We start from the raw sequence: 24259 nt of genomic DNA on the forward strand, positions 1-24259 counted from the left end.
CCAGGACAGCCTGGATGGTCTCTGGGTGAGGTCTATTCCACATGGAACTGGGAGCTGGGAGCTGGGAACGGAGTGGAGCAGAGCCCAGCCTGAGCAGCATGGACCATCCAGACCAGAAGCCGGGTGGAGGGGGCCCTAGCGCCCTGAATATGTGAGCTGCGGCAGTTACCAGACCCCTCGACCCACAAACACCAAAGACTGCCGAGAAGGTTAGTGGGAAAAGCTGCGGGAGTGGAAGGAGTTCACGGTTCGGCTTCTAGTCCCGGAGGCAGCGGAGGTGGGGCAGCTACAGCTGTTGTTACTTCTGGCTCCAGGCCCACCTGGTGGGAGGGATTAAGTGGCGGATCAGAGCAGGCATGTACAGACTGCTGAAGATCTAAGCCCAGTCTGGACTGGGGGTTCTTGGGGAAGGAGTAGTGTGGGTCTGACAGAGCTGGCACCTCCCCCTCAAACGTGGAACATAGAACTCGTTAGTCTACAAGCAGTCATACCCCACTGAAAAACTCAAGGGTCAAGTTAGTTGGTTGGGAATATGGCCAGGCAGTGAAAACGCACCCAGATTCAGTCTCAGACTTTGGATTCTTTCTTTGGTGACAAAGAAGACCAAAAAATACAGCCTAAAGAAGAGAACAAAGTCATAGAGCCTACAACAAAAGCCTCCAAGAAAAACATGAACTGGCCCCAGGCCATAGAAGAACTCAAAAAGGATTTGGAAAAGCAAGTTAGAGAAGGAGAGGAAAAATTGGGAAGAGAAATGAGAAGGATGCGAGAAAACCATGAAAAACAAGTCAATGACTTGCTAAAGGAGACCCAAAAAAATACTGAAAAATACACTGAAGAAAACAACACCTTAAAAAACAGACTAACTCAAATGGCAAAAGAGCTCCAAAAAGCCAATGAGGAGAAGAATGCCTTTAAAAGCAGAATTAGCCAAATGAAAAAGGAGGTCCAAAAGACCACTGAAGAAAATACTACTTTAAAAATTAGATTGGAGCAAGTGGAAGCTAGTGACTTTATGAGAAATCAGGATATTATAAAACAGAACCAAAGGAATGAAAAAATGGAAGACAATGTGAAATATCTCCTTCGAAAAACCACTGACCTGGAAAATAGATCCAGGAGAGATAATTTAAAAATTATTGGACTACCTGAAAGCCATGATCAAAAAAAGAGCCTAGATACCATCTTTCAAGAAATTATCAAGGAGAACTGCCCTGATATTCTAGAGCCACAGGGCAAAATAGAAATTGAAAGAATCCATCGATCACCTCCTCAAATAGATCCCAAAAAGAAATCTCCCAGAAATATTGTCACCAAATTCCAGAGCTCCCAGATCAAGGAGAAAATACTGCAAGCAGCCAGAAAGAAACAATTTGAGTATTGTGGAAACCCAATCAGAATAACCCAAGATCTGGCAGCTTCTACATTAAGAGATCGAAGGGCTTGGAATGAGATATTCCGGAGGTCAATGGAGCTAGGATTAAAACCTAGAATCACCTACCCAGCAAAACTGAGTATCATGTTCCAAGGCAAAATATGGATTTTCAATAAAATAGAGGACTTTCAAGCTTTCTCAGTGAAAAGACCAGAACTGAATAGAAAATTTGACTTTCAAACACAAGAATCAAGAGAAGCATGAAAAGGTAATCAAGAAACAGAAATTGCAAGGGACTTACTAAAGTTGAACTGTTTTGTTTACATTCCTACATGGAAAGATGATGTGTATGATTCATGAGACCTCAGTATTAGGGTAGTTGAAGGGAATATGCATATATATATATATATATATATATATATGTTTATGTATATATATAAGTGAATGTGAATGTATGTATATATCTATGTGTATATGTATGTATGTGTATGTATATATATATATGTTTTTATATATGTGTGCGTGTGTGTGTGTGTGTGTGTGTGTATATATATATATATATATGTAAAAGAGAGAGAGCAGACACAGGGTGAGTTGAAGATGAAGGGAAGATATCTAAAAGAAATAAAATGAAATTAAGGGATAAGAGAGCAACATACTGAGAGAGGGAGATAGGGAGAGATAGAATGGGGTGGATTATCTCGCATAAAGGTGGCAAGAGGAAGCAGTTCTGTGGGAGAGGGGAGAGGGCAGGTGAGGGGGGAATGAGTGAACCTTGCTCTCATCAGATCTGGCCTGAGGGGGAATACCATACATACTCAGTTGGGTATCTTACCCAACAGGAAAGAAGAGGGAGGAAGATAAAAAAAAATAAAAGGGGGGGATGATGGAGGGGAGGACAGATGGGGGTGGAGGTAATCAAAACAAACACTTTGGAAAGGGGACAGGGTCAAGGGAGAAAATTCAATAAAGCGGGATGGGTTGGGAAGGAGCAAAATGTAGTTAGCCTTTCACAACATGAGTGTTGTGGAAGGGTTATACATAATGATACATGTGTGGCCTAGGTTGAATTGCTGGACTTCTTAGGGAGGGTGGGTGGGAAGGGAAGAGGGGAGAGAATTTGGGACTCAAAGTTTTAAAATCAGATGTTCAAAAAAAAAAGTTTTTGCATGCAACTAAAAAATAAGATACACAGGCAATGTGGCGTAGAAATTTATCTTGCCCTACAAGAAAGGAAGGGAAAAGGGGATGAGAGCGGAGGGGGGTGATAGAGGGGAGGGCTGACTGGGGAACAGGGCAGCCAGAATATAAGCCATCTTGGAGTGGGGGGAGGGTAGAAATGGGGAGTAAATTTGTAATTCAAACTGTTGTGAAAATCAATGCTGAAAACCAAATATGTTAAATAAATAAATTTAAATTTAAATTAAAAAAAATGCTACAGGTGAAAACAATGACTTGCATTGAATCAATTGAAATTCCATAAGGGCTAATGTAAAGTCTTATACTTGGGTTTTTAAAAAATCAATTTAACACCTCTAGGATATGGAAATTCATTAGACAATAATTGTTACAAAGTTTTAGTAGAGTATGACATGTATATAAGTCAAAAGCGGCTCCCAGAAATTTTTGCAAAGATACTATTACCATCTACATTGATGACCATGTCCAGAATGAAGGTTATAATAGTTCTGCTTCACTCTGTAACTGTCATGATAACTCTGAAGTACTATAGCCAATTTAGGGTACTATATTTTAAAGAAAGACACAGACATATTTGGAATGTGTCCAAAAGAAGGTGGATAAGATGATGAAAGGTCTGGAGAACATGTCATATGTGGATAAGGAAATGGGAATATTTAACCTGGAAGTTTTAGGAGAAGTATAATGGCTGCATTAATGTATTTGAAGAGCATCATGTGGAAGATACATTTGACTTGTTTTTCTTGGTCCCAAGTACAGAAAGAGAAACAATGGGGTCACAGAAAGGCAGATTTAGGTTTGACATAAGGACAAACTTCCTAAGAATCAGAGATGTCTAAATATGGATTGGGCTACCTAAAGAAATACTGAATTACCCCTCATAAGATGTCTTTATGAGAAGAGATGATCACTAAGTTGGTTAAGTTGTTGAAATTATTGGTCATGTATAGTTAGAGTAGGGGGTCTCCAGAAGTCCTTCCAACTCTTAGAATCTGTAGATCTACATGATTTTATTCTTGGTATAAGTGCTTCCTGAACTGATGGAGATTACAAAGGCATATGATATGGTAGAAAAGGTACTGGATTTAGAATCAGAGGACTTGGCTTCAAATCCCAGTCAGTTGCACCTTTCCTCATCTATAAAATGAGAGGGTTGGACTGAATATCCCTTTCAAGCTTGATCCTATATTCTCTAAGTGTTGCTGTGACTGAAAAATTCATCAGCTTTGTGGCCAACTCAGTGACACCCTTCTCCTAACTGAGGTTCACAAATGACAGATCTACAGATCATTGCAAGTTGCATCCTTCAAGTCTTTCTCATTTGATAAGATCTACTGGAGCCTATGCTACACTGGCAGAGCCTTCAAGAACCTCAGGTGAGCTCCATGGCATGGGTGAGGTATGAGAAGAAGGTTTTAATAGAAGAGCAAAGTTCCATGTTCCATTAACTGGGCATGACTGTTCAAGCAGCTACAAACTAACCAAACTCTACTAACATACATCCTGTATTATTTATGCCATTCTGACCACAAAGAATATTTTTATTAAATTAGTATTGGTCTAGGGTATTCCCCTTTCAAAACATTGCTATATTAATCTTGACCTTTTCATTTGCCCTAAGTATGTTGGCTAAGTTATGGGGTACTATGCCATTTTGTGTTTTATACACTGATGATAAACCCAAAAAACTGACATTATTATACAACCCCCAAATATTTTTTTAACAACTGTATGGAATTAATAATTACCATACCTTTCTAGGGGTGGATGAAACAGCATACCCTGCAGTAGAGCCACTATTTCACAGGGGAGAGTTTATTGAATCTTTTGAGGAAATCTATGTATTGGATTGTCCAATGATGAATAGACAGAAAAAGAAGTCAGCTAGCAAAGTATTTTTTTCCAACAGAACTGTAGGTGGAGGATGATATCAATGCTATTACTTACCACTTACAAGTAAAATTGCTTCCTTATTTTAACTTGAGTAGATACATCAAGAATGTTCTATTAGGATAAAAATATCCTATATGTTTCACAAGAAATCATTTAGGTACCTACCTATCTGCAATTACTCTGTTGCACTCATGTTTGAAGAGTGACAGGAGAACACTTAGTGATTCACATTCTTCAGCTTTTATAGTTAACATTCCTTGCCAAATTCTGGAGAGATCTCGAAGATTGAAGATGTAATGAAATTTTGATGGGGTTGGCAGCATTTTTACCTAAAGCAGAAATATACCCACTGTTCAAAACTAAAATTTACATGGTAAAAAAACCCACAGGATTAAAACAATTTAAATATGATGGCGCCACAATAAGAATTACACAAGACCTAGCAGCAGAGACATTAAAGGACCCCAGGTCTTGGAACACAATATATCAAAAAGCAAAAGACCTGGGGCTCCGGCCGAAAATATAATACCCTTCAAATTTCAGTTATTATCTTGAATGGAAAAAAATGGACATTTGACAAACCCTCAGACTTTCAAGACCTTGTTAAAACAATCCTCAACTTAATAGAAGATTCAACATACAAGAACCAAGAGAAACATAAGGTACATACCAAATGTTTGTCTAACATTCTTATTAATAATTGTAGAGCTCACAAGAAAGAGGGGGATAAACCTGACTATGATATGAATTTAAAAGTAAAACCACTTAGGAACAACTAAAAACAGCAACTATTTTATACAAAAGAGGTGCAAGAAGAAGAAAGGATACAGAGCATTTAGATGGGGCAGGAGGGCTGGTAGTTCTGGTAACCTATTTTCATCGGGAATGGGTTTAAGAGGGAACAATACATATATATTTAGAACAGTATAAAAGTCTTCTAAATTTAGAAGAAATAAAATGGTAGGGGTATAGTGAGGGGGGAAAGGACAAGGGAGGGATTTTTAGAGGGGAGATTGTAGGAATAGGTAAAGGGAGTTTAGATTAATGAGAATGGGGGGATAAGGGAGGGATCCTTAGAGGGGGGAAGGCAAGTAATAGGAGGGCAGGGTGGTTGGTGGAGGAGAGGGGTAGGCAAGTAACAGGAAGGTGATGTAGCAGGCAGAAGTAAGGTAGAGGAGGCAGGAAGGCTAGGAAACAAAAGATATGTACAAACAAAGATCAGGAGTAGATTATGTTTGGAAAAGTACATGTCTATAGACACATGTATATTTGTGTAAGTGTATGTATATATCTGTATGTCTACGTATATATCAAGAAATATCTAAATTATATTGTAGCCTTCGGGGGGGCAGGAAGGAAAAAAACAACAAAGTTAAAAAGTGCGCAGCAGAGAACAAAAGAAAACACAAGGAAGCAAAGAAAAGATGGACACTTCTCAACACAAGGTGTATTATTTATCATACAGGCTTTCTTGAAATGAAGATTTACTGTTACATATTTTGAATCCTCTCCTATGTTCTGCTATGTACATGACATGCTTTTTTTCTTTCTTACTCTATATTTGTTTCAATATTTAAGTTTATGATATGTTTTTGTTTCTTCTCTCTATTTTGTATTTGTGTTCTGTTCAAATAAAAAACTTTTAAAAAAACAAAACAAAAAAAAACCAAGGATGCACACTTCTAGGAAAGAATGATCTTCTCTTATATACTGTTCTAGAGGTATGGCCCTGGACAAGTCACTTAGCTTCCATCTGCCTTAATGGACACAATAATAGCATCTCCCTCTCAGTACTACTGTGAAGATAAAATGAGATGTTTGTAAAGCACTTTTCAACCAGTAAAGTGCTCTGTAAATGCTGTCTAGTATTATTGTTGTTGTTGCTAAAATAGTCACACTTAGGGAATACATTCAGAATAGTTTTAGCTTTATAAAGCTTTTTAAAAACCTGACAAAAGGATTCCAAACCCAAACTTCTAAAGTATACCCCAAAGCAGACTAAAGGACTATTAAGGCATGCAGCTCTAACCCAGAGTTGTATCTACACCGATTCTTGCTCCCTACAAAGGCAGTTTCAGAGGCACAGGCCTTCCTATCCTATGTGCTGAATGTGAATTTTTAGGACAGTATCACTGACTCCATTTTGTGCTCTATTTCCTGTTATTATACTTCTTTCTTTTTCTGTGTTACACCGAATATAATGAATGTTTCCTTCAGTACCTCTCTTACTTTATGGAAAACTCATAGAGCTTTGAGCAACTTAAGGAATTCGCTCTCTCTTCTTTATCCTATCTACTAAGGCAGGAAGTAGAAGGAGTTTAACAAATTTTAATTAACTAACCATTGATAAAGCAGAAGCTGTTTTCTTTGGCCTGGTGTGAAAAGCTATTGTAGGCCTTTGTAATGGTTTAAGCATACTTTTTCTTTTCCTAAATACCTTGCCTTTTCTTACCCTCCCTATTCTTACCTAAACTCTCTGGATCTCTTTGCTCAGGAGGAGAGACTATAAATATGTCATCCGTGGAACTGTGACACACATGTATCAATCACCTACAAATAGGGTGAGTTACACTCTTGAGTGGATAAATAAATTGCAGTGTATCTCTCCATCACTAAGTTGTGCTAGCTTCTTGGTGCAGTGGCTAACAAGGCCCCTGAAAATTCTTGCAACATATGCACTGTGTCCTTCTGGATAGGCAGATGTATAGATATAGATATAAATAGAGATACAGAAACAGATACAGATACAGATATGTAGATCAAGACATATGACTAGAATGGCAATAAACTACATTAATTCATGTTCACTGCACCTTTATTAGAAAACACAAGCATCTGGACTGACATATGGATTTAATGTTTGAACTGGAGTTCATAGGAGGTAAAGAACTGGCATAGAAGATAATATCTAATTCTGTTTGTTAAAATCAGGTAACACAAATGTTATTAAATTTAGGTTTTAATATTATAAATATTGGCATAAGGTTTTTTTGTTTTCTGCAGGGGAACTAAAGCTAAGGACACATATTATCTTAAGTATCTTCTGAATGAGAAATGGCTTGGATGTGTAATGAATTTATTTTACTTGATCACAGGTTGCATTTAAGTTCTATCACCTTGAAGTCTTTACAGGTACGATTTTGTTAAGAATAGAATCAACTGAATTAAAATATAATGGGTTAAAATGGGTTTTACATAACCTTGATTGGAAATATTGTCTTATTTAGGAAAACATCTTCGGCAAAATTATTTAGGAATAAGATAAGTGATCAACGGCATATTGATTTGTGAATATGAAATTCTTATTGATAGAAAAAACATGGCCATACCTTTGCAAAAATGGTAGATTTTGATACTCTGTAATGATTTGGGGATATAGTCAGCATGGAATGTAGAGTTGTGGCATTAACCATGAAATAACTATTATGCTTGTATCCAGAGTATTAAACAGATTTATCAGGAATGTTTAAGGATGGATAATTTATAAGTTCTTACTATTATGTTTAGATTTGAAAAAGCTGTTAGAATTATGCCGTTGATAGCCACGAATAAATTTTCAACAGTGTTGAGAGGTATATAAATCTAGGCATCACAAAGCCAGTTGCCTTTGCATAATTTTAAAGCAATCTGTACTTGTTTCCTTTCTATGAAATATTTCATCCAGTAAAAGCTCCCTTGGGTATGTATTATTTGGGCAGTGTTGTAAGAAGGGTTGGATAGCTGGGGCTTTGTCCAGTGCACATAATTTTAGAAAAGACAGACAATATTTGTAATTCTTTAACAGCATAGAGATCTTTTTTGTCCACTCTATAATAAAGTATTTTATACTGTATCATTCATAGTAGAGGAATTTCGCTTGCAGATATTGAAGGAATCATTCAGCCCTAACATCTAATCCCTAGGTTTGAAGTCAAGTAGTCATAAGGAATTTATGTCTTCCTATAAGAGGAAAATTAGGCTGATTGATTAGGTGACATATTTTGATCTATCATACTCTTCTGTACCTTAGTCCATTGCCACAGTATTCTAGCAGCTGTAACTAATTTCATTATCATTTCACATATTTCAGGTTTGAAATGTCTACAAGCATCAAAGTAGCCACATCCAATTACTCCTGAAAATAGAAGAAAATAAGGACACAAACTTTAATAATGTTATACAGCATGTCTTTATCATAAAAATCACTGCACATATTTACATATCGATTCTAGCAGTAATTGATGTAATTAATCTTAGGAACCAAATGACACTCAAATAACACTACAGCTATGGACTATGAGCAGGAAAAGCAGAAGCTGGAGGGTAAATCCAGTTTGCAGGTTTTTTAACCCCCTACTAGAGTGCCCTTCATTTAAAGTCATCAGTTTTTGATGAGTCTTCCTGACTTCAGGCCCAGCACTCTACTTACCATGCTACCTAGCTGCCCCAATGCCAACTATACCATCATAATAAATATTACTCTCTAAAAACTAATTAAGTCTGGCTAACTAATTGATATCATTGATAACCAATGGGGATAGGACACTATTGGGGTCTTATGAGCTAGAGCACTAGAAACATATCCCCAAATCTTTCTAAACTCCAACAGGAGAGGTAGCAGCTGCTTTCTGCTTGCTAGTGCAAATGGAGTTAGGGAGAATAGCTCCAGATCATGTTACATAAACAATTTGAAAGAGAAAGAAAATATACCAAATATTTTGTCTATTGATGCATTTGATGGTAATGTGCAATTAAATACAGTAAACTGTCTTTTCAAACGTTGTGGAATATCATTTCGACCCCCTCCTGGATGTATCATTGCTGCTATTATCTGCACATCAACAATTGTAGTGAAGTCTCCAGGTTTATCCAAGCTATACATTCCATCCATTTCCATCATCTGTCTTACAATCTCATTAGTTATCTGAAATTTTGTAAAAAAAAAGAATTTTAATATCACCTTTGGATGATGTTCAATTTAATTCTACAAGCATTAATTAAGTGCCTACTACCCCAAAAGCACCATTCTAAGCACTAAGGATTCAAAAGCAAAAGAGAAACAAAATCTGCCTTCAAGGAACTGACAAGTCTACCAGAGGGACACATAGGACACAGTATAATACAAGGAAAATTGAGGAGGAAGAGAGCACTTAACCAAGGAGATTTGGGAAGGTGTAACAACAGATAAGGCGGCCCCTGAGTCTTAGAGGAAAGCAAGCATACTGGGAGGTAGAGAAGGAAAGAATACATTTCAGGCATGAGGAACAGCTTGTGGGGATGTGTAAAATTGGTAGATGGAGGGCCAAATTTGGCAAATACTTATAAGTACAGTTTGGTTGAAACATACTTCTATAGGAGAATAACATGGAATAGAATGGAAAAATAAGTAGGAGTCAGATTCAGCAGAGACTTCAATGCCAGGCTAAAGAGGTGATCAGATCTTTAGGAGGATTATTTTGACAGTTGTATGGAGGAAGAAGCTGGGAGGCCAATTAGGAGGCTATTACAACAGTTCAAGTGAAAGGTGACAGGGGCCTAGATTTTTTTTTTAATTTAAATTTATTTATTTAACATATTTGGTTTTCAGCATTGATTTTCACAACAGTTTGAATTACAAATTTTCTCCCCATTTCTACCCTCCGCCCCCACTCCAAGATGGCTTATATTCTGGTTGCCCTGTTCCCCAGTCAGCCCTCCCCTCTATCACCCCCCTCCGCTCTCATCCCCTTTTCCCTTCCTTTCTTGTAGGGCAAGATAAATTTCTACGCCCCATTGCCTGTGTATCTTATTTTTTAGTTGCATGCAAAAATTTTTCTGCTTTTGAACATCTGATTTTAAAACTTTGAGTCCCAAATTCTCTCCCCTCTTCCCTTCCCACCCACCCTCCCTAAGAAGTCCAGCAATTCAACCTAGGCCACACATGTATCATTATGTATAACCCTTCCACAACACTCATGTTGTGAAAGGCTAACTACATTTTGCTCCTTCCCAACCCATCCCGCTTTATTGAATTTTCTCCCTTGACACTGTCCCCTTTCCAAAGTGTTTGTTTTGATTACCTCCACCCCCATCTGCCCTCCCCTCCATCACCCCCCCTTTTATTTTTTTTTATCTTCCTCCCTCTTCTTTCCTGTGGGGTAAGATACCCAACTGAGTATGTATGGTATTCCCCCTCAGGCCAGATCTGATGGGAGCAAGGTTCACTCATTCCCCCCTCACCTGCCCTCTCCCCTCCTCCCACAGAACTGCTTCCTCTTGCCACCTTTATGCGAGATAATCCACCCCATTCTATCTCTCCCTATCTCCCTCTCTCAGTATGTTGCTCTCTCATCCCTTAATTTCATTTTATTTCTTTTAGATATCTTCCCTTCATCTTCAACTGACCGTGTCTGCTCTCTCTCTTTTACATATATATATACACATACATACATATATAAAAACACATATATACACATACATACACATACATACATATACACATAGATATATACATAATACACATTCACTTATATATATACATAAACATATATATATATATGCATATTCCCTTCAACTACCCTAATACTGAGGTCTCATGAATCATACACATCATATTTCCATGTAGGAATGTAAACAAAACAGTTCAACTTGAGTAAGTCTCTTGCAATTTCCGTTTCTTGATTACCTTTTCATGCTTCTCTTGATTCTTGCGTTTGAAAGTCAAATTTTCTATTCAGCTCTGGTCTTTTCACCGAGAAAGCTTGAAAGTCCTCTATTTTATTGAAAATCCATATTTTGCCTTGGAGCATGATACTCAGTTTTGCTGGGGAGGTGATTCTAGGTTTTAATCCTAGCTCCATTGACCTCCGGAATATCTCATTCCAAGCCCTTCGATCTCTTAATGTAGAAGCTGCCAGATCCTGGGTTATTCTGATTGGGTTTCCACAATACTCAAATTGTTTCTTTCTGGCTGCCTGCAGTATTTTCTCCTTGATCTGGGAGCTCTGGAATTTGGCGACAATATTCCTAGGAGATTTCTTTTTGGGATCTATTTGAGGAGGCGATCGATGGATTCTTTCAATTTCTATTTTGCCCTGTGGCTCTAGAATATCAGGGCAATTCTCCTTGATAATTTCTTGAAAGATGGTATCTAGGCTCTTTTTTTGATCATGGCTTTCAGGTAGTCCAATAATTTTTAAATTCTCTCTCCTGGATCTATTTTCCAGGTCAGTGGTTTTTCGAAGGAGATATTTCACATTGTCTTCCATTTTTTCATTCCTTTGGTTCTGTTTTATAATATCCTGATTTCTCATAAAGTCACTAGCTTCCACTTGCTCCAATCTAATTTTTAAAGTAGTATTTTCTTCAGTGGTCTTTTGGACCTCCTTTTCCATTTGGCTAATTCTGCCTTTCAAGGCATTCTTCCCCTCATTGGCTTTTTGGAGCTCTTTTGCCATTTGAGTTAGTCTGTTTTTTAAGGTGTTGTTTTCTTCAGTGTATTTTTCAGTATTTTTTGGGTCTCCTTTAGCAAGTCATTGACTTGTTTTTCATGATTTTCTCGCATCCTTCTCATTTCTCTTCCCAATTTTTCCTCTACTTCTCTAACTTGCTTTTCCAAATCCTTTTTGAGTTCTTCTATGGCCTGGGGCCAGTTCATGTTTTTCTTGGAGGCTTTTGTTGTAGGCTCTATGACTTTGTTGTCTTCTTGAGGCTGTATGTTTGGGTCTTCTTTGTCAGCGAAGAAAGAATGCAAAGTCTGAGACTGAATCTGGGTGCGTTTTCGCTGCCTGGCCATATTCCCAACCAACTAACTTGACCCTTGAGTTTTTCAGTGGGGTATGACTGCTTGTAGACTAACGAGTTCTATGTTCCACGTTTGAGGGGGAGGTGCCAGCTCTGTCAGACCCGCACTACTCCTTCCCCAAGAACCCAAAGTCCTGACTGGGCTTAGATCTTCAGCAGGCTCTTGCACTCCTGCTCTGATCCGCCACTTAATTCCTCCCACCAGGTGGGCCTGGAGCCGGAAGCTGCCCCCGGGGCTGGAAGCTGAACCGCGAACTCCTTCCACTCCCGCAGCTTTTCCCACTAACCTTCTCAGCAGTCTTTGGTGTTTGTGGGTTGAGAAGTCTCGTAACTGCCGCAGCTCACATATTCAGGGCGCTAGGGCCCCCTCCGCCTGGCTTCTGGTCTGGATGGTCCACGCTGCTCAGGCTGGGCTCTGCTCCACTCCGTTCCCAGCTCCCAGCTCCGTGTGGAATAGACCTCACCCAGAGACCATCCAGGCTGTCCTGGGCTGGAGCCCTGTTTCCCTCTGCTGTTCTGTGGGTTCTGCCGTTCTAGAATTGGTTCAGAGCCATTTTTTATAGGTTTTTGGAGGGACTCGGGTGGGGAGCTCACTCTAGTCCCTGCTTGCCAGCTGCCATCTTGGCTCCGCCCCTACAGGGGCCTAGATTAATTCTAAATTTCGTAGAATTGGTACAGTAAAGCACACATTGAGCAAAGAGTTCACACACAAAAGGAAAAAAAACCCAAACATTCAAACCAACCTTTATAGGCTAGGGCTTCTGAGAGAGAAAGACAGTAGGTAGAATGTATGAGCAGTGTTCAGGACTAGAATGAGGAGCACAGTTTGATAAAGACTGGAAACAGGTTACTGTAGAGTAATTGTAAGGCGTTGTCATTGAGTATTTTTAATTTGTGGGTTATCTTGGCACAGAATTTTAAAATGCAAAACAAAAAATCCCATGATTGGACTGTGTGTATATAAGTAATATTTCAGTTATACCTGGTCTCCCCATTCATTAATTACTGGCATATTAATATCATCAATAAATACAGTCATTTTTCTTCCTCCTGGTGGTCCATATGTGCTTCCCATTCGCTTATCCACATAGCTTTCAATTGTTCTCTAGAGAAAAGTAAATGGTCTGTTTTAGGCTTTTTTATTTATTTAAAAAAAGATTAGTATCATTCTTTATATATTACTTTAGTGAAATTCATATACGTAGAATACACATATATATAGAGCAATTCCAAGAAAAATTCATTAACTATTTGAATATTAATCATTGACTAGGGTTAAACTAGGAAGAGTTTCCCTTTACTTCAGGGCTTAAAATATGGTTATTATTTTGGGGAATCAAGAAGTATACCTAGTGTAGATAAAATGGAAAGAGATAAAAAGCCTCTTATCTACTCTAATGTAATTACTACATTAAAACACTTAAAATATTTTATAACCATACCCACCTCTGAATAATCTATACAATACGGGCTTTACCTGAAACATCATTGGTTCTGTGGCAGATGAAAAGTTTAGGGATTTAGATAAATGTACTTCAGGGTCATACTTTTTCATATAGGCTTTAATCATGACAGTTTTTGCTGTTCCCTGTTCACCTATGAGCAAAACTGCCTGTAATGACAGAATGAGAGATGAAGAGTATTTGAAAATTTTGAATTTTCTAGAATCCTTTGGTGGCTTCACTAACCTCTCTCCTTCAACATATTATACCCCTTTCAATCACAGTTATACTTCTTCCAATCTCGGTATCTTTTACTTGGCCTCTATAGGCCATCATCTTCCTCTCTATTTTCACAGTCACTGACCCATGTAACATCCTAGTTATCCACAAAGATCTGTATTATATGATGATTAGGTGCCAATGAGTCTAAGGCTAACATCTTGGCATACAATATAGGGAGCTGTGCCAATTGATACAAATTGGCTAAAGGGCAGCAACGTCATACTTTCTTACTTACCACCCAGGAAAAAATAGGGTTCCAACGTGGCTGAAGGTTCTTCTAAACTCTGAGTCACACTACTACCAATTCCTTTCCCCCTCAGATTGTCATCTACCTAGCTATCTTCTACATACCTAGTTATTTACAAGCTATCTCCTCCATTGGAATGGGAGCTTCTTAAGGTAACTGTTTGTGTCTTTCTCTGAATCCCTAGAAATTAGCACAGTGCCTGGCACATAGTAAGCACTTAATGCTTACTGACTGCCTGACTGAGTAAGCTAGTAAGCTAGCTTACTGCAACAGCCTCCTATTTGTCTCTCCTCACTCCAATCCATCCTATTCCTGATACCAAAGTAATTGTCTTTATACATAGACCTGACCATTGACTGCCCTACACAATCAACTCCAGGTGTTTACCTATTTATTTATTGACTCTAGTATAAAATAGAAAATCTTGTGTTCAGTTTTTAAAGCCTTATACTACCTGGCCCGAATCTATCTTTCCACCTTCACTGGATGGTGCTCTGCAAACCAAAACTCTTCTCTCTGTTCTTCCCACACATCTCTTTTCTCTGTATCTTTGCACTCACTGGCCAGACACTCCTGGATTCATTCCTCTGTTCCTTCCACCTGATAAGGAACCTTTCTTCCTTTAAGAAGCAACTCAGGAATCCCCTTCTGCATTATCTTTGTTGATAAGGCCCAAATGATAGTGCCTTCCCTCCTAAAGACCTTGTATTTAATTACTGACATTGCATATATTTATATTTATTCACTTTATATTTATTCTGCATCTGTGTATTAATGTCTTTGTCTCCTCCTTTAGAAGTCAGCTCCTTGCAATATGCACAGTTCCTAGCATACAGAAAGTGCTTAATAAATGCCTCTTGGGTGATCATCTTTTTAAGAGGGGTTGTTTCATTCTCTCTACTTGTAACTCCAGTACCTCACATCAACCTGGAACATAGTAAACTCTTTTTTAAGGTCCCATTCTTTTATATTTTTTATTTTTTAAATTTAATTTATTTCTTTTAATTTAAATTTATTTATTTGACATATTTAGTTTTCAGCATTGATTTTCACAATAGTTTGAATTACAAATTTTCTCCCCATTTCTACCCTCCGCCCCCACTCCAAGATGGCGTATATTCTGGTTGCCCTGTTCCCCAGTCAGCCCTCCCCTCTATCACCCCCCTCCCCTCTCATCTCCTTTTCCCTTCCTTTCTTGTAGGGCAAGATAAATTTCTACGCCACATTGCCTGTGTATCTTATTTTTTAATTGCATGCAAAAACTTTTTTTTGTTTGTTTTTGAACATCTGATTTTAAAACTTTGAGTTCCAAATTCTCTCCCCTCTTCCCTTCCCACCCACCCTCCCTAAGAAGTCCAGCAATTCAACCTAGGCCACATGTGTATCATTATGTATAACCCTTCCATAATACTCATGTTGTGAAAGACTAATTACATTTTGCTCCTTCCCAACCCATCCCGCTTTATTGAATTTTCTCCCTTGACCTTGTCCCCTTTCCAAAGTGTTTGTTTTTGATTACCTTCACCCCCATCTGCCCTCCCCTCCATCATCCCCCTCTTTTATTTTTTTTTCTTCCTCCCTCTTCTTTCCTGTGGGGTAAGATACACAACTGAGTATGTATGGTATTCCCTCCTCAGGCCAAATCTGATGAGCGCAAGGTTCACTCATTCCCCCCTCACCTGCCCTCTCCCCTCCTCCCACAGAACTGCTTCCTCTTGCCACTTTTATGTGAGATAATCCACCCCATTCTATCTCTCCCTATCTCCCTCTCTCAGTATGATGCTCTCTCATCCCTTAATTTCATTTTATTTCTTTTAGATATCTTCCCTTCATCTTCAACTCACCCTGTGTCACACATATATATACACATAGATATATACATACATACACATTCACTTCTATATATATATATATATATATATATATATATATATACATACATAAACATATATATATATATGCATATTCCCTTCAGTTACCCTAATACTGAGGTCTCATGAATCATCCATGTCCTCTTTCCATGTAGGAATGTAAACAAAACAGTTCAACTTTAGTAAGTTCCTTGCAATTTCTGTTTCTTGATTACCTTTTCATGCTTCTCTTGATTCTTATGTTTGAAAGTCAAATTTTCTATTCAGTTCTGGTCTTTTCACTGAGAAAGCTTGAAAGTCCTCTATTTTATTGAAAATCCATATTTTGCCTTGGAGCATGATACTCAGTTTTGCTGGGGAGGTGATTCTAGGTTTTAATCCTAGCTCCATTGACCTCCGGAATATCTCATTCCAAGCCCTTCGATCTCTTAATGTAGAAGCTGCCAGATCCTGGGTTATTCTGATTGGGTTTCCACAATACTCAAATTGTTTCTTTCTGGCTGCTTGCAGTATTTCCTCCTTGATCTGGGAGCTCTGGAATTTGGCGACAATATTCCTAGGAGATTTCTTTTTTGGATCTATTTGAGGAGGCGATCGATGGATTCTTTCAATTTCTATTTTGCCCCGTGACTCTAGAATATCAGGGCAGTTCTCCTTCATAATTTCTTGAAAGATGATATCTAGGCTCTTTTTTTGATCATGGCTTTCAGGTAGTCCAATTATTTTTAAATTATCTCTCCTGGATCTATTTTCCAGGTCAGTGGTTTTTCCAAGGAGATATTTTACATTGTCTTCCATTTTTTCATTCCTTTGGTTCTCTTTTATAATATCCTGGTTTCTCATAAAGTCACTAGCTTCCACTTGCTCCAATCTAATTTTTAAAGTAGTATTTTCTTCAGTGGTCTTTGGGACCTCCTTTTCCATTTGGCTAATTCTGCCTTTCAAGGCATTCTTCTCCTCATTGGCTTTTTGGAGCTCTTTTGCCATTTGAGTTAATCTGTTTTCTAAGGTGTTGTTTTCTTCAGTGTATTTTTCAGTATTTTTTTGGGTCTCCTTTAGCAAGTCATTGACTTGTTTTTCATGGTTTTCTCGCATCCTTCTCATTTCTCTTCCCAATTTTTCCTCTACTTCTCTAACTTGCTTTTCCAACTCCTTTTTGAACTCTTCCATGGCCTGGGACCAGTTCCTGTTTTTCTTGGAGGTTTCTGTTGTAGGCTCTTTGACTTTATTAATTTCTTCTGTCTGTATGTTTTGGTCTTCTTTGTCAGCAAAGAAAGAATGCAGAGTCTGAGACTGAATCTCGGTGCGTTTTCGCTGCCTGGCCATAATCCCAGCCAACTAACTTGACCTTTGAGTTTTTCAGTGGGGTATGACTGCTTGTAGATTAACGAGTTCTATGTTCCACGTTTGGGGGGGAGGTGCCAGCTCTGCCACAACAGCACTGCTCCTTCCCCAAGGACCCCCAACCTGAACTGGGCTTAGATCTTCGGCAGGCTGTGCACCCCTGCTCTGAACCGCCACTTAATTCCTCCCACCAGGTGGGCCCGGAGCCGGAAGCAGCAGCAGCCGTAGCTGCCCCACCTCCGCTGCCCCCGGGGCTGGAAGCCGAACCGCGAACTCCTTCCACTCCCGCAGCTTTTCCCACTAACCTTCTCAGCAGTCTTTGGTGTTTGTGGGTTGAGAAGTCTCGTAACTGCCGCAGCTCACATATTCAGGGCGCTAGGGCCCCCTGCGCCTGGCTTCTGGTCTGGATGGTCCAAGTCGCTCAGGCTGGGCTCTACTCCACTCCGTTCCCAGCTCCCAGCTCCGTGCGGGATAGACCTCACCCAGAGACCATCCAGGCTGTCCTGGGCTGGAGCCCTGCTTCCCTCTGCTGTTCTGTGGGTTCTGCCGTTCTAGAATTGGTTCAGAGCCATTTTTTATAGGTTTTTGGAGGGGCTCGGCAGGGAGCTCAGGCTGGTCCCTGCTTTCCAGCTGCCATCTTGCAAATTTAATTTATTTAATAAATTTAGTTTTCAGCATTGATTTTCACAAGAGTTTGAATTACAAATTTTCTCCCCATTTCTACCCTGTCCCCCACTCCAAGATGGCGTATATTCTGGTTGCCCTGTACCCCAGTCACCCTACCTTCTGTCACCCCACTCCCCTCCCATCCCCTTTTGCCTTCCTTTCTTTTAGGGCAAGATAAATTTCTATGCCTCATTGCCTGTTTATCTTATTTTCTAGTTGCACGCAAAAACTTTTCTTTTTGTTTTTGAACGTCTGTTTTTAAAACTTTGAGTTCCAAATTCTCTCCCCTCTTCCCTTCCCACCCACCCTCCCTAAGTATTCAAGCAATGTGTATCATAACGTATAACCCTTCCATAATACTCATGTTGTGAAAGACTAACTATATTTTGCTCCTTCCTAGCCTATCCCCCTTTATCCAATTTTCTCCCTTGACCCTGTCCCTTTTCAAAAGTGTTTGGTTTTGATTACCTCCTCCCCTATCTGCCCTACCTTCTATGATGCCCCCTTTTTTATCTTCTTCCTCTTTCTTTCCTGTGGGTAAGATACCCAATTGAGTGTGTATGGTATTCCCTCCTCAGGTCAAATCTGATGAGAGCAAGATTCACTTATTCCCCCTCACCTGCCTTCTCTTCTCTTCCTATAGAACTGCTTCCTCTTGCCACCTTTATGCGAGATAATCCACCCCATTCTATCTCTCCCTATCTCCCTCTCTCAGTATGTTGCTCTCTCATCCCTTAATTTCATTTTATTCCTTTTAGATATCATCCCTTCATCTTCAACTCATCCTGTGCCCTCCCTCCCTCTCTCTCTCTCTCTCTCTCTCTCTCTCTCTCTCTCTCTCTCTGTATATATATATATATATATATATATACATATATATATATGCACACACACATATACGCATACTTATATACACACATACACACACATATACGTGTATATATATATATACATATATACACATACATATATATACGCATATTCCCTTCAGCTACCCAAATACTAAGGTCTCATGAATCAAACACATCATCTTTCCATATAGGAATGTAAACAAAACAGTTCAACTTTAGTAAGTCCCTTATGATTTCTCTTTCTTGTTTACCTTTTCATGCTTCTCTTGAATCTTGTGTTTGAAAGTCAAATTTTCTATTAAGCTCTGGTCTTTTCACTGAGAAAGCTTGAAATTCCTCTATTTTATTGAAAGTCCATATTTTGCCTTGGAGCATGATACTCAGTTTTGCTGGGTAGGTGATTCTTGGTTTTAATCCTAGCCACATTGACCTCCAGAATATTGTATTCCAAGCCCTTTGATCTCTTAATGTAGAAGCTGCTAGATCTTTTATTATTCTGATTGTGTTTCCACAATACTCAACTTGTTTCTTTCAGGCTGCTTGCAGTATTTTCCTCCTTGATCTGGGAGCTCTGGAATTTGGCGACAATATTCCTAGGAGATTTCTTTTTGGGATCTATTTGAGGAGGTGATCGGTGGATTCTTTCAATTTCTACTTTGCCCTGTGGCTCTAGAATATCAGGGCAGTTCTCCTTGATAATTTCTTGAAAGATGATATCTAGGCTCTTTTTTTTATCATGGTTTTCAGGTAGTCCAAGAATTTTAAAATTATCTCTCCTGGATCTATTTTCCATGTCAGTGGTTTTTCCAATGAGATATTTGGCATTGTCTTCCATTTTTTCATTCCTTTCATTCTGTTTTATAATATCTTGATTTTTCATAAAGTCACTAGCTTCCACTTGCTCCAATCTCGTTTTTAAGGTAGTATTTTCTTCAGTGGTCGTTTGGACCTCCTTTTTCATTTGGCTAATTCTGCCTTTCAAGGCATTCTTCTCCTCATTGGCTTTTTCGAACTCTTTTGACATTTGAGTTAGTCTATTTTTTAAGGTGATGTTTTCTTCAGTGTATTTTTCAGTATGTTTTGGGTCTCCTTTAGCAAGTCATTGACTTGTTTTTCATGGTTTTCTCGCATCCTTCTCATTTCTCTTCCCAATTTTCCCTCTACTTCTCTAACTTGGTTTTCCAAATCCTTTTTGAGCTTTTCCATGGGCTAAGACCAGTTCATGTTTTTCTTGGAGGCTTTTGTTGTAGGCTCTTTGACTTTGTTGACTTCTTCTGGCTGTATGTTTTGGTCTTCTTTGTCACCAAAGAAAGATTATAAAGTCTGAGACTGAATCTGGGTGTGTTTTTGCTACCTGGCCATGTTCCCAGCCAACTTACTTGAGCCTTGAGTTTTTCAGCTTGTAAGGTAAAGAGTACCATGTTCCAAGCTTGGGCGGATGCGCTGTTGATTACAGAGCTATTACAGCCAGCTCTGCCACAGCAGCACGCCTCCTTCCCCAAGAACCCCCAGCCCAGACTGGACTTAGATCTTCAGCAGGCTCTGTACTCCTGCTCTGATCCACCACTTAATTCCTCCCACCAGGTGGGCGTGGGGCTGGAAGCAACTGCAGCTGTAGTTCTGTAGCTGCCCCCCCCTCCACTGTCCCTGGGGTGGTGGCTGAACTGGGAACTCTGTCCCCCTGTCCCCAGCAGCTTTTCCCACTAACCTTCTCTCTTGTCTTTGGTGTTTGTGGGTTGAGAAGTCTGGTAACTGCCACAGCTCACCGATTCAAGGTGCTAGGGCACGCTCCTCCCCTCTCCTGGTCTGGTTGGTCTGCGCCACCCATGCTGGGATCTGCTCCGCTCCCCTCCACTCCCAGTTCTGTGCGGGATAGACCTTACCCAGAGACCATCCAGGCTGTCCTGGGCTAGAGCCCTGCTTCCCTCCGCTACTTTTTGGGTTCATTTTTTTTTTGCTCGATTATACATATTTATTTAATATATTTAGTTTTCAGCATTGATTTTCACAAAAGTTTGAATTACAAATTTTTCCCCATTTCTACCCTCCCCCACTCCAAGATGGCGTATATTCTGGTTGCCCCATTACCCAGTCAGCCCTCCCATCTGTCACCCCACTCCCGTCCCATCCCCCTTTCCCTTCTTCTCTTCTAGGGCAAGATAAATTTCTGTGCCCCATTGCCTGTGTATCTTATTTCCTAGTTGCATGAAAAAAACTTTTTTGTTGTTCTTGTTTTTGAACGTCTGTTTTTAAAACTTTGAGTTCCAAAACGTCTGTTTTTAAAACTTTGAGTTCCAAATTCTCTCCCCTCTTCCCTCCCCACCCACCCTCCCTAAGAAGGCAAGCAATTCAACATAGGGCACATGTGTATCATTATGTAAAACCCTTCCACAATACAGATATTGTAAAATATTAACTATGTTTTGCTCCTTCCTAACCTATCCCCCTTTATTAAATTTTCTCCCTTGACCCTGTCCCTTTTCGAAAGTGTTTCTTTTTGATTACCTCCTCCCCTCGTCTGTCCTCCCTTCTATCATCCCCCCTTTTTTATCTTCTTCCTCCTTCTTTCCTGTGGGGTAAGATACCAATTGAGTGTGTGTGGTATTCCCTAATCAGGTCAAATCCGATGAGAGCAAGATTTACTCATTCCCCCTCACCTGCCCCCTCTTCCCTTCCTACAGAACCACTTTTTCTTGCCACTTTTATGCGAGATAATTTACCCCATTCTATCTCTCCCTTTCTCCCTCTCTCAATATATTCCTCTCTTATCCCTTAAATTGATTTTATTTTTTTAGATATCATCCCTTCATATTCAACCCACCCTGTGCCTTTTGTGTGTGTATATATATGTGTATATATATATGTACATATATATACATATATATACCTACATATATACATACATAGACACCTACATATGTATAAATATGTATACACACACATAAATATATATATATGTATATATATATATATACACACATATGCATATTTCTTTCAGCTACTACGATATTGAGGTCTCATGAATCATACACATCATCTTTCTATGTAGGAATGTAAACAAAACAGTTCAACTTTAGTAAGTCCCTTATGATTTCTCTTTCTTGCTTACCTTTTCATGCTTCTCTTGATTCTTGTGTTTGAAAGTCAGATTTTCTCTTCAACTCTGGTCTTTTCACTGAGAAAGCTTGAAAGTCCTCTATTTTATTGAAAATCCATATTTTGCCTTGGAGCATGATACTCAGTTTTGCTGGGTAGGTGATTCTTGGTTTTAATCCTAGCCACATTGACCTCCAGAATATCATATTCCAAGCCCTTCGGTCCCTTAATGTGGAAGCTGCCAGAGCCTGTGTTATCATGATTGTTTTTCCACAATATTCAAATTGTTTCTTTCTGGCTGCTTGCAGTATTTTCTCCTTGACATGGAAGCTCTGGAATTTGACGACAATGTTCCTAGGAGTTTTCTTTTTGGGATCTTTTTGAGGAGGTGATCTGTAGATTCTTTCAATTACTATTTTGCCCTCTGACTCTAGAATATCAGGGCAATTCTCCTTGATAATTTCTTGAAAGATGATATCTAGGCTCTTTTTTTGATCATGGCTTTCAGGTAGTCCAATAATTTTTAAATTCTCTCTCCTGGATCTATTTTCCAGGTCAGTGGTTTTTCCAATGAGACATTTGACACTGTCTTCCATTTTTTCATTCCTTTGGTTCCATTTTATAATATCTTGATTTCTCATCAAGTCACTAGCTTCCACTTGCTCCAATGTCATTTTTAAGGTAATATTTTCTTCAGTGGTCTTTTGGACCTCCTTTTCCATTTGCCTAATTCTGCCTTTCAAGGCATTCTTCTCCTCATTGGCTTTTTGGAACTCTTTTGACATTTGAGTTAGTCTATTTTTTAAAGTGCTGTTTCCTTCAATATTTTTTTCAGTATTTTTTTGGGTCTCCTTTAGCAAGCCATTGACTTGTTTTTCATGGTTTTCTTGCATCATTCTCATTTCTCATCTCAATTTTTCCTCTACTTCTCTAACTTGGTTTTCCAAATCCTTTTTGAGTTCTTCCATGGCCTGAGACCAGTTCGTGTTTTTCTTGGAGTAGGGTCTTGGACTTTGTTGACTTCTTCAGGCCGTATGTTTTGGTCTTCTTTGTCACCAAAGAAAGATTCCAAAGTCTGAGACTGAATCTGGGTGTGTTTTCGCTGCCTGGCCATGTTCCCAGCCAACTTACTTGACCCTTGAGTTTTTCGTCAGGGTATGACTGCATGTAGAGCAAAGAGTACTTTGTTCCAATCTTGAGGGGATGCACCGTTGATTTCAGAGCTATTTCTACACAGCCAGCCACACCACACCAGCACTCCTCCTTCCTCAAGAACCACCAACCCGGACCTGACACAAATCTTCAGCAGGCTCTGCACTTCTGCTCTGATCCACCATTTAATTCCTCCCACCACATGGGCCTGGGGCCGGAAGTAACTGCAGCTGTAGTTCTGTAGCTGCACCTCCCCTGCTGCCCCTGGGGCAGTGGCCAAACCTCGACCTCTGTCCCTTGCAGCTTTTCCCACTAACCTTCTCTGTTGTCTTTGGTGTTTGTGGGTTGAGAAGTCTGGTAACTGCCACAGCTCAGTGATTCAGGGTGCTAGGGCCTGTCCTGCCCGGCTCCTGGTCTGGTTGGTCCTGCTGCCTCCCATGCTGAGCTCTGCTCCCCTCCACTCTGTGTGCGATAGATCTCATCCAGTGACCAACCAGGCTGTCCTGGGCTGGATCCCTGCTTCCCTCTGCTACTTTGTGGGTTCTTCAGTTCTAGAATTTGTTCAGAGCCATTTTTTATAGGTTTTTGGAGGGACGTGGTGGGGAGCTCATGCAAGTACCTGCTTTCCAGCCACCATCTTGGCTCCACCCCCAGAAGTCCCTATTTTGTGGGTTCTGCAGTTCTTCTATGTTGTCTTTGGTGTTTGTGGGTTGAGAAGTCTGGCAACTGCCGCAGCTCACTGATTCAGGGCACTAGGTCTCTCTCCGCCTGGCTCCTGGTCTTTTTGGTGCTGCCACCGCTTCCCATGCTGGGCTCTGCTCTGCTCTCCTCCTGCTCCCAGCTCAGTGTACGATAGACCTTACCCAGTGACCATCCAGGGTGTCCTAGGCTGGAGCCCTTCTTCCCTCTGCTCTTTTGTGGGTTCTGCAGTTCTAGAATTCGTTCAGAGCCATTTTTTATAGGTTTTTGGAGGGACTTGGCAGGGAGCTCATGCTAGTCCCTGCTTTCCAGCCGCCATCTTCCATAGTAAACTTAACAAATGATTAACATAGTAAACATGTATCTATGTATACATTTCT

The 24259-nt window shown here is 39.8% G+C and overlaps 1 protein-coding gene across 1 annotated transcript in view; it reads right to left on the reverse strand.

Moving 5' to 3' along the window:
• DNAH8 (dynein axonemal heavy chain 8) overlaps nucleotides 1-24259 on the reverse strand; it is a 504073-nt gene that overhangs the window by 205165 nt on the left and 274649 nt on the right. Inside the window, exons 54-58 of the mRNA XM_036768363.1 lie at nucleotides 13707-13841; nucleotides 13212-13334; nucleotides 9158-9371; nucleotides 8473-8582; nucleotides 4634-4797 (exon numbers count right to left, since the gene is read on the reverse strand). Coding sequence (XP_036624258.1) covers nucleotides 4634-4797; nucleotides 8473-8582; nucleotides 9158-9371; nucleotides 13212-13334; nucleotides 13707-13841 — 746 coding nt within the window. The remainder of the gene's footprint in view (nucleotides 1-4633; nucleotides 4798-8472; nucleotides 8583-9157; nucleotides 9372-13211; nucleotides 13335-13706; nucleotides 13842-24259) is intronic.

This window comes from Trichosurus vulpecula, chromosome 7 (genome assembly GCF_011100635.1).
Source record: "Trichosurus vulpecula isolate mTriVul1 chromosome 7, mTriVul1.pri, whole genome shotgun sequence".
NCBI lineage: Eukaryota > Metazoa > Chordata > Mammalia > Diprotodontia > Phalangeridae > Trichosurus > Trichosurus vulpecula.